Source organism: Plecotus auritus (genome assembly GCF_963455305.1).
Source record: "Plecotus auritus genome assembly, chromosome: 9".
Classification (NCBI taxonomy): domain Eukaryota; kingdom Metazoa; phylum Chordata; class Mammalia; order Chiroptera; family Vespertilionidae; genus Plecotus; species Plecotus auritus.
Window position 1 is genome coordinate 37778225 of NC_137783.1, and position 18813 is coordinate 37797037.

The 18813-nt window shown below is 41.2% G+C and overlaps 1 protein-coding gene across 2 annotated transcripts in view; it reads left to right on the forward strand.

Annotated features, from left to right (window-relative positions):
• The window catches only part of CABCOCO1 (ciliary associated calcium binding coiled-coil 1), a 121334-nt gene that overhangs the window by 275 nt on the left and 102246 nt on the right, over positions 1-18813 (forward strand). The window contains exons 2-3 of one of the 2 annotated variants that reach the window (XM_080640840.1): positions 10623-10726; positions 18552-18721. In XM_080640840.1, coding sequence (XP_080496966.1) covers positions 10623-10726; positions 18552-18721 — 274 coding nt within the window. Of the gene's footprint in view, positions 1-10622; positions 10727-18551; positions 18722-18813 lie in introns of those variants that run through there. The other variant, XR_013959005.1, reaches the window with a different exon arrangement.

Below are 18813 nucleotides of genomic sequence, written 5' to 3' on the forward strand. Positions count from 1 at the left end.
GGCCCAGGGGGGCGGTGCGAGGGTCCCGGAGGCACCGCCCCGCGCTCCCGGAGTCCCGCCTGCCCGGTCCAACCCGCCCTGGCACGCTGCCCTTTCTGCCCTCGAGGGTAAACGGTGGTGATTCCTCCACGGGATGCTTTGGATTTAGGCCCAAAGAATCTCAGCTACGCGCTACTCCCCGGATTCTCTGCTCTTATAAAGGGATTTTGGCATTTTAAGTAGGCCATCAGTCCCTTTTGGAAATTTCTACTAATATTTTTTAACGATCACAGTTCCGATTGTTGAAAAGGTGTCAGGGAATAACTCTTCATTAATACTGGATTGATTAATGTTTGAAGGCTGGGGCTTGGTTTTTCCCTTATTATTTTACCATTTCTCTAAATAAATAGATGACAAGAGGTAAGACAAAGGAGGCATCTCTGGAAAATCAACCTTCTGGCTGTGGCTTAGTTGCTCATCATCCACTTGTCTTCTGGAAAGTTCGTTCACCTCCTTGGGCCCCAGTGGTTTCCTGTGTACAATAAAGACTTATCTTTAGGCCCTGCCAACATCATAAGTGGGCTTTAGGTAACTTTAATTTCTCATAAGCTTGGTATCCTGAGATATTTATTAAGAACATATCTGCTATGCCAGATATTACTAAGAAAATGTCTTCACACACTGAACCTGCCATGTTATTCCTATGAAGCGTTTTTCAGTTTCTTAAGGCCCCCAAAGGTAAATCTTACCTAATAAAAGAAACATGCAAATTAACCATCACTCCCACGCCCACAGCCAATCAGAGCGAGTATGCAAATTAACCCAACAAAGATGGAGGTTAATTTGCATATGCAGGTGCGGAGTGGCTGGGAGGGGCATGATGCCTGCTATGAGGGGAGGTGGGGTGGCGGAAGGAACTACTGGAGCAGAAGCGAGGACTTGCTGGTTCCCCCAGACTTGCCGGCTCGTGGTGGGCCGGGAGTGGGGACATGCCAGCTCCCTGGCGGGTGGGGGAGCTGGGACTTGCCAGCTCCCGGGAGGGCAGGGAGCGGGGACATGCCGGCTCCTGGGCAGGCCCAGGGAGCAGGGACTTGCCGGCTCCCGGTTGGCTGGGAGTGAAGCCAGGGGAAAGAAGGCCTATTCTTGCACGAATATCGTGCAACGGGCCTCTAGTAATGTTATAATTAACACTGTATGCTTAACTCCCTCATTAGCCTAAATAACGTTCTCTGTGCAGAAGTACGAGCTGCAATATTATAAATAAAGAACACAGAGCCAATAATTCAGTTCCTTGCTCAGATATATACAAAGTTGTTCCCAATCCAGATTCTTCCCATTACTATCTGCAGACTGCTAAGGCATGCTGTCTCTCCTGTGAGCCTTTTGAAATTAGCATTCTTTAAAAACACATCTTAATGTGATAAACTGCCAGTTACTCCCTTGTGATCTCTAATGTAATACAATTTCAAAAGTGGCATAGGAAATTTCCCAATAAATTTCTGTTAAATATATAACAAAAACATACTTATGACAATGCATAATTTTCAGTGTACATTTACATATACTTATCCATGTAGATAATGTCCTTTCTAAGAAGACTGATAATTTGAGGTCTTAATGTATCTGTACTTAAGACAAAGAAAGAAATACCCCAACATAGTATTTAAAGATGCAAATAAATGCCATGGTTTAGGGGGAAAAAATCAGTTTTGATAATGGATGATGAGGCAGATGAATGAGCTAGTTAGAGGCCTTAGATGAGTGTCTACCATGTTAGCACTGTGTAATGAAAGCAGAGTTCCTGTAGTCCACAGAGGAGAGAGTTGATCCATAGAGCTGTGTCATTCATTAGAATGACAAGTTCTGCCAGCCACTTATTTGTGCTGACTGGAGGGTTCAGGGGTTAGATGGAAAAGACAGCAAAACCTCTCTCTCTTGGAGTCTTCCCAAGGCCACAGATTTTCAGTTAGATACTGAAAGATTCTTCTCAGATCAGATTCTTTCCAGAGTTGATCCCTTGAGACTTGGTCCCTTATGGTGTCACTTCTAATATATTCGGTATCCAAATTGACGTAGACCATGTAGTCATTTCAGCCAAGCAGTAGTGAAATATTTCTTTTCTTACTAAGTCTATTGGAACTACAACATAAGTTTCGAGGTGTCTCAGGTTTCCCATTTGTTGTTTGTTGCCAATACCTAGAATAAAAACAACCAATTACTACAATCACACAGTAAGCACTCAATAAAATATAACTAGTTAAAATCATAGGTGGACTGACGTATGCCAGGAGAGATAGTAGTTATCATAGACTAAAATCTACTCTATGAGATACTGTGAACAAGCAGACATGAAATGCAGGTCCAGGAAAATATTTTTCCTATGACATTGCATAAACTCGTCAACTCTCTGAATTTAACATTCCAGGTTCTTTAATAACATTGGAGTAAATGACTCCCTGCAAAAGGTAAGACCAAACTTTTAGCAGATATCTGTATCAATGCACAAGAACAGAAAAATATAAAACATCTGAAAATAAATATTTGCTGTAGACATATGTATGTATAAGAGAAAGGAGTTTATAAGTGAATTTGTAATTGAATTTAAAAATGAAAACTAGGAATTCAGTAATCAGTCTTTTATTATTAGTTTACTCATAAACTGACTTTCTTAATATTTTTGAAAAGACTTTTTAGGAAATATAATTATTTAAGTAGTATGCTTAAAAGGACTATACTTCAACTCACATTAGAGACCTAAAAGAGAATGTAAATGTTTATTTCCCACCCAATTGCTTCTTCTGAATAATGTCCCTTAGCGTCACCATATCCCCTGATGGATGACACTTACTCACTGCTTTCTGGGCTTTATCAGCACAGAAGGACACTTACATAATCTTGAGTGGAAAGATGAATGTCATTTGTCTTAGAGATCCTCACCATGTCCTAGAGGAGGCCACTGACGATCCTCTCTACATTAGGTGGTTTCTACAGAACTTGGAAACCAGCCCCCACTCTATTGACAGGTTAGAGAGAAAACACTTTGGCCTTAACATGAACAGAAAAATGATGAGGTTTCTGCTATTTCAATATTACTCAAGAGTTATTTATTGAAGCCATTCACAGCACAGAGAGTAGGTCAACCTATTCAGGACCAAGGGGAGGTCTCCAAAATATTCCTTAAAATATCATTGAGAAAATGCTACTAATGTACCTCAAAATGTCATTATACAGTATTATTTATCAGACACTGAGAACCTCTGGGAATAGTGGCTGTGGGTATGGAAATATTGACAAACATTTGGGCATTTCTTTGGGTTTCCTGTCTTATTTTAAAAGTCCTGCTTTTTCTCTCCCCTCCAGCCTCCCTTTCAGGTTGCACAAATAATCTTCAATCTTTTTCTAATATTTAAAGTGTTAATATACTAAAGCTAGGTTTTTAACACAGCTAAAATTTATGTTTGATAGATATATTTTATTTATTTGAAATGAGGATCTAATTTTGTTTTTTTCTAGACGTGAACTATCAATTAAATTAGCTTCCTTAACTAAATTAATTATCCTTTCTGTTCCTAGAGAATGGACTGACTGGCGCTATCACATTATAACATTACTAGAGGCCCGGTGCATGAATTTGTGCACCAGTGGGGTCCCTTGGCCTGGCAGGATTGGGCCAAAACTGGCTCTCCAACATCCCCTGAGGGGTCCTGGGTTGTGAGAGAGCACGATCGGGGACAGGGAGGGACGTGGGAGGTTGGCAGCAGGGGAGGGACCATGAGAGGGCCCCAGGCATGTCCGGCCTGTCTTGCTCAGTCCGGATCAGCAGGACCCCAGCAGCAAGCTAACCTTGCTGGTCAGAGTTTCTGCCCCTGGTGGTCAGTGCACGTCATAGTGAGTGGTTGAGCGACCTTAGCATATCATTAGCATATTACGCTTTGATTGGTTGAATGGATAACCAGACAATTAGCATATTAGGCTTTTATTATATAGGATCAATATATCTGAATGGACACAAGAATAGACAAAGTAGTCATAGAATAGAGAATTCATATATATATATATATATATATATATATATATATATATATATAGCAGGTATTGCAGGAATTCGGTGACAAAACTCCTAGTAAAATATGAGTAGAAAAAGAATAGCTAAACAAGAAGAAATTATTTGCCAAACATCATCATATTGAATAGTGAAATACTTAAAGCCATTTGTATAAAAGCCAGGAACTAAAAAGGGATTCTGGCTAGTAACATTATTGTAATCCAACATACTATAGAACTTCTAATTGATAAAATAAGAAAACTAAATATGTGACTTAAGTATTAGAAATGAGGAAATATAAAAACTTTATTTGAAGATTACATGATTGAATACCTAAGAAACCTGACATTGTATTAACATGCTTTGAGCTAATACGAAATTTAATAAGGTGGTTACATATAACATAAATATACAAGGCCAATTGCTGTTTTCTATATTTGAAATTAATTAGAAATGGAAATGGTAAGATCTTGGTTTTGAATATAATAAGAAAGGCATAGGACCTAAAGAAATTATAAACTATCAAAAGTTTAATAAGAGTTGATAAAAAGAAGACTTATTGGAAACCTTCAAATTTAAAAAAATTAAATTCTTCCCACATTATAAATGTGATTCAGTGGATCTAAAGATTTAGTTCCTATATCCTATCTAATAAAAGAGTAATATGCAAATTGACCATACCTCTGCTATAACCACAAGCCACGCCCACCAGCCAATCAGGAGCGAGTATGCAAATTAACCCAATCAAGAAAGTTGCGGCCATGGAGCGAGCAGGACGCTTGGGTTTCCCTGGTAATGGAGTAAGCCAAGCTTCCCGCATACCCTGGCCAGCCTAGGCCTCCAATCAAGGCTACAAAGTTTCAATTATAGAAGATAAATAAATCCCAACAAAAATGGTGGCAGCCATGGAGCTGGAGAGAGCAGGAGGCTTGAGTTGCCCCTGGCGATGGAGGAAGCCAAGCTTTCTGCACACCCTGGCTGGCCTAGGCCTCCACTCAAGGCTACAAAGTTTCAATTATAAAAGATAAATAAATCCCAGATACCAGGTCCTCCACTTTGGTCGCTGGGGGGCGTGGCTGGCCTGCAAACCACCACAGGCCCCTTGCCCAGGCTGCCCCATGCCCCAAGGGAACCCCCACCCTGATCCGGGACACCCTTCAGGGCAAACCAGCTGGCCCCCACCCATGCACCAGGCCTCTATCCTATCTAATAAAAGAGTAATATGCAGATTGACCATCACTCCAACACACAAGATTGCTGCCCCCATGTGGTCAAAGATGGCTGCCCCCAAGTGGACACAAGATGGCCGCCACAAGATGGCCAGCAGGGAAGGGCAATTGGGAGGGACCAGGCCTGCAAGGGAGGGCAGTTGGGGGTGATCAAGCCTGCAGGGGAGGGCAGTTAGGGGGGACCCAGGCCTGCAGGGGAAGGCAGTTAGGGGTGACCAGGCCTACAAGAGAGGGCAGTTAGGGGTGACTAGGCCTGCAGGGGAGGGCAGTTAGGGGAAAACAGGCTGGCAGGGGAGCAGTTAGACATCAATCAGGCTGGCAGGAGAGTGGTTAGGGGGTGATCAGGCTGGCAGGCAGAAGTGGTTAGGGGCAATCAGGAAGGCAGGCAGGCGAGCATTTGGGAGCTAGCAGTCCTGGATTGTGAGAGGGATGTCTGACTGCCCGCTTAGGCCCGATCCCGGTAGGCTTGGGCCTAAACAGGCAGTCGGACATCCCTTGAGGGGTCCCAAACTAGAGAGGGTGCAGGCTGGGCTGAAGGACACACACCCCCTGCACGAATTTTGTGCACCGGGCCTCTAGTACAACAATAAACATACAAAGTTATGATAGAGTTATTCATGATGATCCATCCTTGCATTTCTGAACTTATCCTAATTTGGTCACAATGATAGCTTATTGTTCTTTTAGAACATTTCTGGATTCAATTTTCTAAGATAGTGTTTTAACTAGAATTTTTGTATCTGAATTTATTAATGATTTCAGTTTGTAATTTTCTTTTTGTGCTAGTTCAGGTTTGTGTGTGTAGATTATGATGGCTTCTTTAAAATGAGTTATCTACAGTCTATTAACCTTAACAGAATTTGTGTTCTTGTTTATTACATAGCACTTCAGGTGTAAAACTATTGGGCATGGTGACTTTTTAAGAAGTAGACTTCCAGTTTAGTTCATGTTTGGTCAATTCTCCCTTACCCCTGGTCAAGTTAGATAACTTATGTAATCCTACAAAATCACCCATTTCCTTGTAATTTTAAAATGTATTTCCACTTATATGGAATATTTTTTCTTTATTTCTAATCACATTTACCAGAGATTTGCCTGTTTTATTATTTTAAAAAACTAGCTATTGCTTTAACATATCATTTTTTTTCGATTATTTTTTCCTTTTTCTTAAATTGGCTCTTTAGCATGGTCAGGACTATAATGAGGTGAGTGATACACTTTCCTTGGGCACAAAATTTAAGGGATGACAAAAAAATTCAGTAGTCAAGATAAATTATATTTTAATGCCTTATTTTAAAAAATCAAAGTTAATGCAAAAAAATCCCTAATGGTCAAAGTTTTTAAATAAAGACAGCATTAGTATTACTGATTTCGCCCCACTTTTGCCTCAGGCTCCAACATGGTTCAACACATGCTGCTCCTTAGTTCATTTATTTTCAGGCTTGAAGAAAGTCTTTTAAAATGTGGAAATTGTAGACCATTGTATGACTGTGAAACTCCTCCGTAGTCATCTTTGGTGAAATGTATTTTTCTTTTAATGAACATTCCTTAAGAATCTTTTAAGACACTACCAGTGATGGATACAAATATACCCCCAGAAACCTTAAATTCTAGAAGAAAGACATGTATACAAGGTTTAGGTGACATAAGAGAAAAAAATTCAGAGAAAACATTATCTGGCAAATAATATCAGGTTTTCAATTTTATTGCTTCTGGAATAACTGCTAAAATCCACCAGGTGGTGGAATAAAATGAGTTACAGTGCAGTTCAGCTTACAGATTTTCCTAGTCAGAGATGTAATTTTACAGAGAAAGCCTCAATTACATATCCACATTTTTATTAGCCTATTTATGAATTTTCCATTATACGTTTGATTTGTACAAATTAGAATGTATGTGTTAAAAGATTAAAGATTTTTAACCACCTTGTATCCTTTCTAATGCAAGGCAGTGTATAAACAAACAAAAAAGAGCTCTACTTTAAAATAGGTCCAGGAATTCAATTTAAACAAAGAAAATAAGAAACCAGAGGCAAACCCTCCTACAAGATGATTATCTTAAGCTATCAAGTTTTAGTAAAAATGAGGCACTAATCTTAGGCATTTTAGCTAGAACTATTATTATACAAAAGGTTGAATATTGTATTCTTTTTCATATAGTTCTTGTGTGACATATTTTTTTCCTATCCAGAAAATTTTAAATCTAATAAAATTGATCTAAATATCTGTATAATGAACCTTTCATGTATATATTTATTCATTATTAATAATGATAGCAGTCTTGTATATATTAAAACATATCAAAATGATTTTTAACATGAATTCAAATTTAGTTTGAAATGACTTGCTGTAAGTCACAAAATTAATCAGTTGTCAAACCTCATGAGATTTCCAAATCTAAGTCCTGCTTTTCATTAAGCTGCATCATCCAACAGAGGCATCAAATGATGGAGATGAATTCAGGCAGCCTATTAACAACCTATGTTGACATAAGTGGGATCTTCAGAATTCTCAAAAGAAGTAAAAGATTGAATGACTGTCCCTGAGGAATTCATAATCTAATGGGCTTGACAGTACAAGAATACTGCTACTAATAAAAAATATGTAACGAACAAACATTTAAACCAATATACAGCCATATATTGTGGACTAAAATACTATCCTATCTAAAAACTGAGTGCGTTTAATTCAATTTCCAAGTATCTAAGTGCCTACTAGGTGCAAGCTATTATATATTAGGTACTAAGGTATTTTGGCTTAATTGAGATTATAATCTAATAGAATGATCTAGTTTAGGTTAATTTGCTAATCCTAGATTGCAAAAAAGATAGCTAATGAAGTAGCATATTTTAATTCTAAGTTAGATATTTAAAAACAAAAATTTAACAACCTAATTTAAATACAATCATTAAGCTGATTACCATTCCTTGTAAGTGCTAGCTTTGGAATCTTTCTATTCTGGGAAAAGAATAAGGAAAAATTGTGATATGATCTTCTTTACTATAGCAAAGCATTTCTTTGCTTTTCTTATTTATTGGAGCTAATTCATATGGAAGGATATATCACTATTTGTTGAATGGAAAACACTTGCCCCCTCTCTTCCCTAAACCTCACAGTCCTTGATTTTTATGGAGCTGTTGCTGTTACTGTGTCTGTCTCCTCTTTCACCCCATTCACAGCTCTTCTCCTCCTGCTCTCCTTTGGGCAGTTCCATTTATTCTCACATTTGAGGGACTCCTAAACGAGGATCTTCAAACTTGACCTTTCTCACTCCAGCATTTCTAATTAACCTCTACACATTTCTCCCTTGATAGGCATATTGCATCTTAAACTCAACCACTGAAACCAAACTCATTATCTTGCCTTTTTAAAACTAGCATCATCTTCCAAAACTCCTATTTCTATTCTGTATAATGACCATGTATGGATTTTGCAGACTGTACTCTAAACAAAAGAACTTGGCTGAGGGTTGAGCAGGAGCTGAAACTATACCGTCTTCACAAGTGCTGCACTTGGGCCTAGGGTTAAGACTCTTAGCACTTGCTGCCCCTTGTGAGGATGCCTTTGTCTAGGTCACACAGAGGGGCATATATGCTATTGGAGGCCCTTGTTCTTCTAGTCGCCTGTTTCAGAAACTCAGAATCTCCATTCCTTCTTCACTCTTTTAGTCCCCCCTATACTAGTGTATGTTGCATTCACCTCTTTCTTTTAAAGTGCATTGCATGGAGCCTAGTACAGCCTAAGGTCTCATTCCTGAACTGTTTTAACAACCCTTTCATTTAGCTCCTCCTCTGTGCCCTTTCTCTGCCCCTGCTAAAGATTACCCTTCCTTCAAGTACAGTTTTATTGTGCCATTCACTGCTCAAAACTTCATGGATGCCTTACTGACTCTTAGCAGCAAGAACAAACTCTTTAGCCTCTCATTCTTTAACCAGCTGGGGTTTAAAATATTTATGCTTCTTTGTGCAGTATTTTGTATCTTGTAATCATTCAATAAATATTTACTGAATTATTAAATTTAAGATCTCCCACAATAGGTTCCCATTGGCAACTTCCCACTTAGTCCAACTAGTCCCCCACTTGTAACCTAGGTACCATTATGAATTACTTGATATTTACAGAATAAATAAACATCAGTGTCTTTATCACATGGGTATTGCCGCTCATTCACCTGGGGCATGCCTAATCTCACAAAGTCCATTCCTGGACCTTTTGTCTGTAGACTTCCCTTGTCCTATTCCTATTCTTGTTCCTTCTTTTGGACTGAATACCACATTTTTATGGCTCACCATTTTATTTTCTTGTTTTATAGTCACCCTTAGTTTGTGTCTCCCACTAGATGTTAAGATTCTTGAGGATAGCAAGTCTTTCTTACTTGCCATTGCCTCCCCTTGAGCCCCAAGTTCAATGAGGAATATGTAGATGAACTGCGTCCAGCATGGCCAGGGGTGAACCCGAGGAGGGGTGGTGAAGGATTAAAGAAAATTGACAAGAGAATACAGTTGGGACCAGGTGGATCTCTGTGCCTGGATGAGGAAATAGTGACACAGCCTGTAATCTGAAGCTTTATTTTATAGTCAGATCACACAAAGCAAAACAAGGGCAAGATGTTTACAATATTCTTGCGAATTTCAAATCTGCTTCTTTCCTGTTGTTGCCATTTTCTGAACTCTATCAAGCTTTGTTTATGCAGCACTTGACGCACCCCCTGCAGCCCACATCCCTTAGCTACCTAGGACTGCAGGGTTGGACTATAAGGCCAAAGCTTACAACCATAGCCTTTTGGCTATAATTGTGCTGGGAGGGCTTTGCCCTCCAAGCTGGGACTTGTATGTGGCTTTGCCACAAGTCAGTCTGAGACTTGAACCTGTCCAAACGCTGTAGCCGCTCTCCATACGTAGATATTAAAAAATATTTGTTATTGAAAACCATTACCCAGTTTTAAGTATGCACAAAAGATAGATTGACTAGCCATTCAATTTCCACTTAAAAACAGAAGAGGATTATCTAGGATAGTGGTCTGCAAACTCTTTAGTCAACAGAGCCAAATATCAACAGTACAACGATTGAAATTTCTTTTGAGAGCCGAAAACCGACTTCTGCGCATAGGCCACGAAGTTTCAATTGCACTGTACGTGCGCGCCCGCACGTGGTATTTTGTGGAAGAGCCACTCTCAAGGGGCCAAAGAGCCGCATGTGGCTCGCGAGCCGCAGTTTGCCGACCACTGATCTAGGAGAGTGTTGTTCTAAAAAAACTTTTCCTGGTCTCACAGTAAGAATCAATTTTGATATCCTTGGGATTAATATGTAAAAGATATGATTGAGATAACTCATTCCACTTTTTTCTTTTCTTTTCTTTTCTTTTTGTAGAGAGATGCTGAATTTCAGGAGCATGACAAGTTTCTGTCTCCAGATTTTCTCTCAGTTGCCCAAATCACCGAAATGCTAGCAGAGGACATAGATGGAGTTCAACAGTAAGCACTTCAATATTACCACCAAATGTAGAACAGTTCTAGCTCTGCATCTATAAATGACCATAATATTCTGCTACACATTTTAAACTTTTTTCTAAATATTACATACACATGTATTATATATAGATATGTATTCAGACTCTGGAACACAAAAAACCTTAACCAACTAACTTTGCACCACTCAGTAGTCTCCTTTATGGGAGAAATGCATTTCAAACCAACTTGTTAATATTAACTGAGAATAGGGATTTATTGTTAAAAGCAGACTTTAACATATGCTATCTTCTACTTCTTTTTTTCTTTCATCCATAAAATCATCAGTATTCACAAGAGCTTTTAGGTCTTCAGTGTCACCTTGAAAAGAATAAGGTGTAATTTTCTGTAATGTTAATAATATATTTTATTTGGAAATTCTGAATATTAGCCATCCACCTCTGATTTTTATTGGATATGAAGCTATATTGAGTACTCTGATTTCATACATTTGCTTAAAAATGTGAATATAACTGAATTTATAGGCAATAATGCTAATATGTGTACATATTATATTTAAGATGGTTGATTTCTATAGTAGAGCATTTACTTTGAACTCTGGTCAGATATATCCAACACACAAATACCTAAATGGTGTTTTTAGTAATCACTGATTTTAAAAATCATCAGCTCTAATAATGGAATCCCAATTGGCTGTAATGCGTGGTGAGTGGGGACAATGTGCTGTTCTGGACCGTAATGTCCCTATGTAAGATTTCTGCAGGCTAGTCATCCACATTTTAGCAGGGAATTGTGTACTGTAATGGGCAAATAGAAAATGACTCTGTCAGGGGTTATCATTTGCAAATCTCACAAATATTATGGAATAGAGGTGATTTACTACTGAGAAGGAATATGACAGATGTACTGGCTGGGAGAGAAATCTGAGAAGGGAAAGCATATTAAGATTAGGGGAATACCAGTGACAGGCCTTTTCCCAAGATGCTGTTCACCTCCAGCGCCTGCAAATCCTGCTGGAAATGCTGGTGATGTGTGATTCGGCCATAGTACTGACTCTGCATCTTTATAAGTATATATATATATATCCTATCTAATAAAAGAGTAATATGCAAATTAACAATCACTCTGCTACACCCACAAGCCACGCCCACAAGCCAATCAGGAGCGAATATGCAAATAAACCCAACCAAGATGGCTACAGCCACAGAGAGCAGGAGGGAGGCTTGGGTTTCCCCAGCAATGGAGGAAGCCAAGCTTTCCGCCTGCCCTTGCCAGCCTAGGCCTCCACTCAAGGCTACAAAGTTTCAATAATAGAAGATACATAAACCCAAAAAGAAATGGCAGCAGCCACAGAGCTGGAAAGAGCAGAAGGCTAGGGTTGCCCCGGGCGATGGAGGAAGCCAAGCTTTCCACACACCCTGGCTGGCCCAGGCCTCGCTTAAGGCTACAAAGTTTCAATTATAGAAGATACATAAAACCCAATAGAAATGGCTGCCACCACGGAGCAAGCAGAAGGCTTGGCTCCACTCCAGGCTACAAAGTTTCAATTGTAGAAGATAAATAAACCCCAGATACCAGGGCCTCCTCTTGGGTTGCCAGGTAGTGTGGCAGGCCTGCAAACCACCACAGGCCCCTCGCCCAGGCCGCCCCATGCCCCAAGGGAACCCCCACCCTGATCCGGGACACCCTTCAGGGCAAACCAGCTGGCCCCCACCCATGCACCAGGCCTCTATCCTATCTAATAAAAGAGTAATATGCAGATTGACCATCACTCCAACACACAAGATAGCTGCCCCCATGTGGTCAAAGATCCTGCCCCCAGGTGGACACAAGATGGCCACCACAAGATGGCCAGCAGGGGAGGGCAGTTGGGGGCAATCAAGCCTGCAGGGGAGGGCAGTTAGGGGTGACCAAGCCGGCAGAGGGGGGAAGTTGGGGGCAACCAGGCCTGCAAGGAAAGGCAGTTAGGGGTGACCAGGCCTGCAGGGGAGGGCAGTTGGAGGGGGAACCAGGCCTGCAGGGGAGGGCAGTTAAGGGAAAACAGGCTGGCAGGGGAGCACTTAGGCATCAGTCAGGCTGGCAGGGGAGTGGTTAGGGGGTGATCAGGCTGGCAGGCAGAAGAGGTTAGGGGCAATCAGGAAGGCAGGCAGGCAAGCAGTTGGGAGCCAGCAGTCCTGGATTGTGATAGGGATGTCCGACTACCTGTTTAGGCCCGATCCCGGGGCAGTCGGACATCCCTCGAGTGGTCCCAGATTGGAGAGGATGCAGGCTGGGCTGAGGGACACACACCCCCGTTCATGAATTTCGTGCACCGGGCCTCTAGTATATATATAAAAAGCCAGGAACTGGAACGACTGGTCGCTATGACGCCCACTGCGGCCAGCGAGCCAGCCTGATTGGGAATGGGGCTGGCCAGCTAACCTCCCAGGGCCCCTCCCCCCAAGCCAGCCCTGCTCCTGATCACCGCCCCCCCCCCCCACCACCAATCAGGGGCAGTGACGGCCGGCCAACTACCCACGGCCCCTCCCCCCATCTGCTGGTCCCTGATGGGCTCCCCACCCCATTTGGGCACAGGGCCGGCCAGCCCACCACCCAAAGCCCCTCCCCATGGCCAGCCCCACTCCCGATAAGCCCCCACCAACCTGATCAGCCCTCGGCTCCTCCCCCCAGCCAGCTCTGCCCTAGATCTGCCCCCCCACCCCAAACTGGGGTGGGGCTGGCTGGCCAACCTCCCATTTCCCCTCCCCCAGTGCTGATGCCTGATGGACCCCCTCCCCAATCAGGGGCAGAGCCTGCCGGCCAATCACCTGCGGCCCCTCACCCCAGCCGGCCCAGCCAGATCTGGCTGGGCTGGCTGGCCAACCTTCTGCCATCTCCTCCTCCCTACAGGCAGCCCCAATCTGCCCCGATTGGGGCTGGGCTGGCCAGACCCCACCTGTGCACAAATTTGTGCACTGGGCTTCTAGTTAGTCAATAAAAATCTTTACTGATTTTAAAACAAGTATTTCATTGTGATTTTACCATTTTTGTATAAATGAATGCTCATTGGGAATTCTGACTTTTAGTGTCAGAACTGATTAGTAAAATTCATTCATTTCATCAGCATCACTAATTATGCTTTTAAGTAAAATATTATTTTCTCTTAAGTAATCCCAAATGTTGTTGGTCATTGAAATGTAAAAGTTAGGTATTTAATACTAGGCAAAATAAAGTGATGCAAATGACATATTTAATATCATTTACAAAATATTTTTTAAAATATTAAATAAAAGATGTTATCTTCGATGCAATTAATATTAAGTAAAAGGTATTGCAGACAAATGCTTTCAAGACTTATTACCGCATCTTAAGTTGTACTGTGTATCATACCTTCTGTGACAATTTTTATTTTTTAATTATTGGTTCTTTTGTTGTTTAAGATCTAAATTCTGAAAGTATTTTAATCTTTAAGAGGTGAGGTCTAGGACAAAGGAAATGATACAGATGTTGATACAGAAGTTAGCACTATAGAAACAAGCAGATTTAACATAGGTGGACCTTTTAAACTGTCTCATTAATAGAAATGACCTGAAGTAATCTCAAATTTTAAGACATCAATTTTGAATAAATGACACCAGTGTTATGTAAGGAGTCATTGCTCTGCAAAGTATTTTTTTTGTGTGTTTTTTAAAATGATTTTTGTAATAGTAATCCGGAAATATTTACAATCAATCATTCATTTTTTAGTTAAAATAGCATCATTATAAATGGGGATTAAATACCTTCCAACAAAACAGAAATATAATTTAGGTATCCTATCACTAAGTGACAGAAGTATGCCAAAATTATACAGTCTGCAAAGCAATACACCTATTAAAAATAAATTATAGGAAATTAGCATATTTTCTACCTTTTAAAATTAAAAGTTGTACTCCATGAAAGCAACCAACCAAGTAAAACATTAAAGGATCATTAAAACATATTTGTGGACTATACTTCACGCAAAGCTAAATGTCTGGGTACATTTCTCATGGTCTCCTAAGTACTATCAATTATATTTTAATGTAACGCTGATTTTATGAGTAGATCTACTCAAATCTTGTTTGAAACAATGATAGGAACAAAATTTAAAATAACTATTTAAATACAGAAATAACACTAAGAGATCTTTTAATAACCTTTCTATAACGGGGCTTCCATGAGCTGTTCAATTCTTGCCTTAAGGCTTATTTCTGCATATCATCATATTTAAAAAATAAAATGCATTCCAATTTCAAGAGCATGCAAGAATAATGTAATATTTTTACTGAAAAATTCTTGGTGAGATAGTTATATCGCTTATCAGTGTAGCAAAACTTCTTAAGTCACTATTAAGCATCTTTCTCTTTCCCTGCATTTTCTCATGCTCCAGATGTGGCCATCTCTCCCCTTCCCCCTATTCATCTCTCCTTATCCCTAGAGGAAAAGCTTACAAATTTGACAGTAGGGTATAGAAACTGCAATCAAACCACAGTAGTATCTTGCTCCAAATGCTTTCCTGCATAATCTCCTTTGGGGTGAAATAACTGAACCAAGAATAGAAATGTTAGTCCTGCACTTCAAATTGGAGGTTAACATCTAAATGTACCAGAAGAGGTGCAGGGGATATGGGAAAGAGGAAAAGGTGGAGGATGTCAAAGAAGTTTCACCAAAATATTCTTACACAGGTAGTTACCTTCATTTACATACAACCAAACACTGAGTATACATGTAACTATTCAGGCCAAATATTTCCATTTTTAAATACATAGCATAGAGATGGCAGATGAAGAGTACACTTAAAAGGAAGATTAACTGCTGGAAACAGAAGTGCAGGAGAAAGGACTGGGAGCACATACATACATACATACATACACACACATCTGAAGACCCTAGAAGAATGAGGTAAAATTATACTCAGTCTCCTAGGGGAAGAGAAAACCTTGAAATGCATTTCCAGAAGCCTTGGGTGCAACAGCACGTCAGGATGTAGAGATGGGAGCAGATGCTTCCCATATCCACAAGAATAGATTGTTTGTGTGATAGTAAAGAAATCATATCCTGCTTCTTTCTTCTTTTCCCCTACTAATTAACAAAAATAAAACTAGACTCATTGACATAAACTTATGTCATACAGAAAATAGCTTTTAATATGGCCAGGTCTGAGTGTTAAATAAGGAATATGCATACAAGACATAGCAAGGGGGCAAAATTGAATAGGGTAAAGAACTCGTAGATATAATACTTACATCAGAAAAATATAGCCATGAGCAGATAAAAAATAAAGTAAAATATTTATCATGAATTTTAAAAATGCATGGGAAGCAATCACCACAAGATAAATCAGAGTACAAAACTAAAAGAAGAGATACAAAATAAAAGACAAAATATGTAAAACAGAGTAGGAAAAAAACCAATGTTACAGAGATAAATTTATAAAACAGCCCAAGGGAGAATTAACACTCTGAAAACACTGAGGGACATAGAATACAGTAATGAGAAAAGTATATAAAATTAAAAGAAAATTGACTTGAAAAATTTTTGAAGGTTAAATAGAAAATTGTAGCTATAGAAAAAAAATGAGTAAAATACACATAATTGGAATTCTTTTTTTAAAAAAGAACAAATATTTAACAATCTAATTCAAGAACATTGTCAGAAGGAAAAGAAACTTGATTGTATAATAGAAAAAGATAATGATTTTCAGAGAAAAAAATAGTAGTTAAGTTGCTATACTTCAAAGATAGAAGAAGAGAAGGGAAGACTAGGAGAAGGAGGAGAATCAGAAATGAATGAAGAGGAAGAGAAAGAAGACCAAATATGGTTTTATATTTTTACTAGAGGCTCAGTGCATGGATTTGTGCACATTGAAAGGAAATTAATTAGAAGGTGGCCTGCGGGGTGGGACTGGGCGAGATGGGCGGGACAAGCTATGGAGCCAACCTCCTGCGGTCTCTCCCCGGCCAGCAGCAGCACCTGGGGCAGCTCCAAGGCTCGAAGGGCATCTGCGGAATGAGCGGGGTCCCTCCATCAGGTGGGGTCCCTTGGCCTGGCCTGTGGGGATCAGGCAAAAACCTGCAGTCTGACATCCCCCAAGGGGTCCTGGAGTGATAGAGGGCACTCTGCAAAATTGCTGTCGCTCAGCAGCGCCTGCGTTGAGCTTCTGCCCCCTGGTGGTCAGTGCACGTCATACCTACCAACTGGTCAGCCACTCGCTTAGCCTTTTATATATATACTAGAGGCCCGGTGCACGAAATTCGTGCACGGGGGAGTGGGGGGTCCTTCAGCCCAGCCTGCACCCTCTCCAATCTGGGATCCCTCACAATCGAGGACTGCTGGCTCCCAACTGCTCGCCTGCCTGCCTTCCTGATTGCCCCTAACTGCTTCTGCCTGCCAGCCTGATCACCCCCTAGCCACTCCCCTGCCAGCCTGATTGATGCCTAACAGCTGCCTTGCCAGCCTGTTTGCCCCTAACTGCCCTTCCCTACAGGCCTGGTCACCCCTAACTGCCCTCCCCTGCAGGCCTGGTCACCCCTAACTGCCCTCCCCTGCAGGCCTGGTCCCCCCCAACTGCTCTCCCCTGCAGGCCTGGGTCCCTTCCAACTGCCTTTCCCTGCAGGCCTGGTCGCCCACAACTTCCCTCCTCTGCCAGCTTGGTCACCCCTAACTGCCCTCCCCTGCAGGCTTGATCGCCCCCAACTGCCCTCCCTTGCAGGCCTGGTTCCTCCCAACTGCCCTCCCCTGCTGGCCATCTTGTGGCGGCCATCTTGGGTCCACATGGGGGCAGGATCTTTGACTACATGGAGGCAGCCATCTTGTGTGTTGGAGTGATGGTCAATCTGCATATTACTCTTTTATTAGATAGGATAGAGGCCTGGTGCACGGGTGGGGGCCAGCTGGTTTGCCCTGAAGGGTGTCCCGGATCAGGGTGGGGGTTCCCTTGGGGCATGGGGCGGCCTGGGCGAGGGGCCTGTGGTGGTTTGCAGGCCTGCCACACTACCTGGCAACCCAAGTGGAGGCCCTGGTATCTGGGGTTTATTTATCTTCTATAATTGAAACTTTGTAGCCTGGAGTGGAGCCAAGCCTTATGCTTGCTCCGTGGCGGCAGCCATTTTTGGGGGGATTTATGTATCTTCTATAATTGAAACTTTGTAGCCTTAAGCGAGGCCTGGGCTGGCCAGGGTGTGCAGAAAGCTTGGCTTCCTCCATCACCGGGGGCAACCCTAGCCTCCTGCTCTTTCCAGCTCCGTGGCTGCCACCATTTCTGTTTGGGTTTTATGTATCTTCTATCACTGAAACTTTGTAGCCTTGAGTGGAGGCCTAGGCTGGCAAGGGCAGGCGGAAAGCTTGGCTTCCTCCATTGCTGGGGAAACCCAAGCCTCCCTCCTGCTCTCTGTGGCCATAACCATCTTGGTTGGGTTTATTTGCATATTTGCTCCTGATTGGCTGGTGGGCGTGGCTGGTGGGCATTGCTTGTGGGTGTAGCGGTGTGATGGTTAATTTGCATATTACTCTTTTATTATATAGGATAGATATGCTCTTCCTCTCTCTCCCTTTCCCTCTTCTGCCCCTTGCCCTCCCTCTTTCTCTCTCTCTTCTTGCCCCTCCTTTTCCCTCTTTCCCTTTCCCTCTCTATCTCTTCCTCTCCCTCTCTCTCTCCTCTCTGTTTCTCTTTTGAATGTCATTTTGGACCTAGAATTTAGATATGAATATTTTTAGATTATAAGCATTATAGAATTTTCATTCCAAAAATATTTATGTTTTTAAAACTGAAAAAAGGGACTGTTCAATATTTAATCTAATTTTAATACCTGAATTTTTCTTTTTGTTACAGAAAATTTGCCACATTTCTGAATTTCAAAAATCTTAAAACCTGTTTAAAAGAAGCCATTCTACTAGATTATTATGTATCTGGATTTTTGTGGGCTAGAGGCATGGACTTTTCTGTTATGCAGTACTCAAAATTTATGACTTTACTAGATATTTTGCTTCATAATCTTAGAGGTAAGTACTTTCTTCTTTCTTTTAAAGAGAGGAAATTTTCTTTAAATTGTGTTGTCAAGCAAAGTTCCTAATTGTATTATGATTCCTTTAGT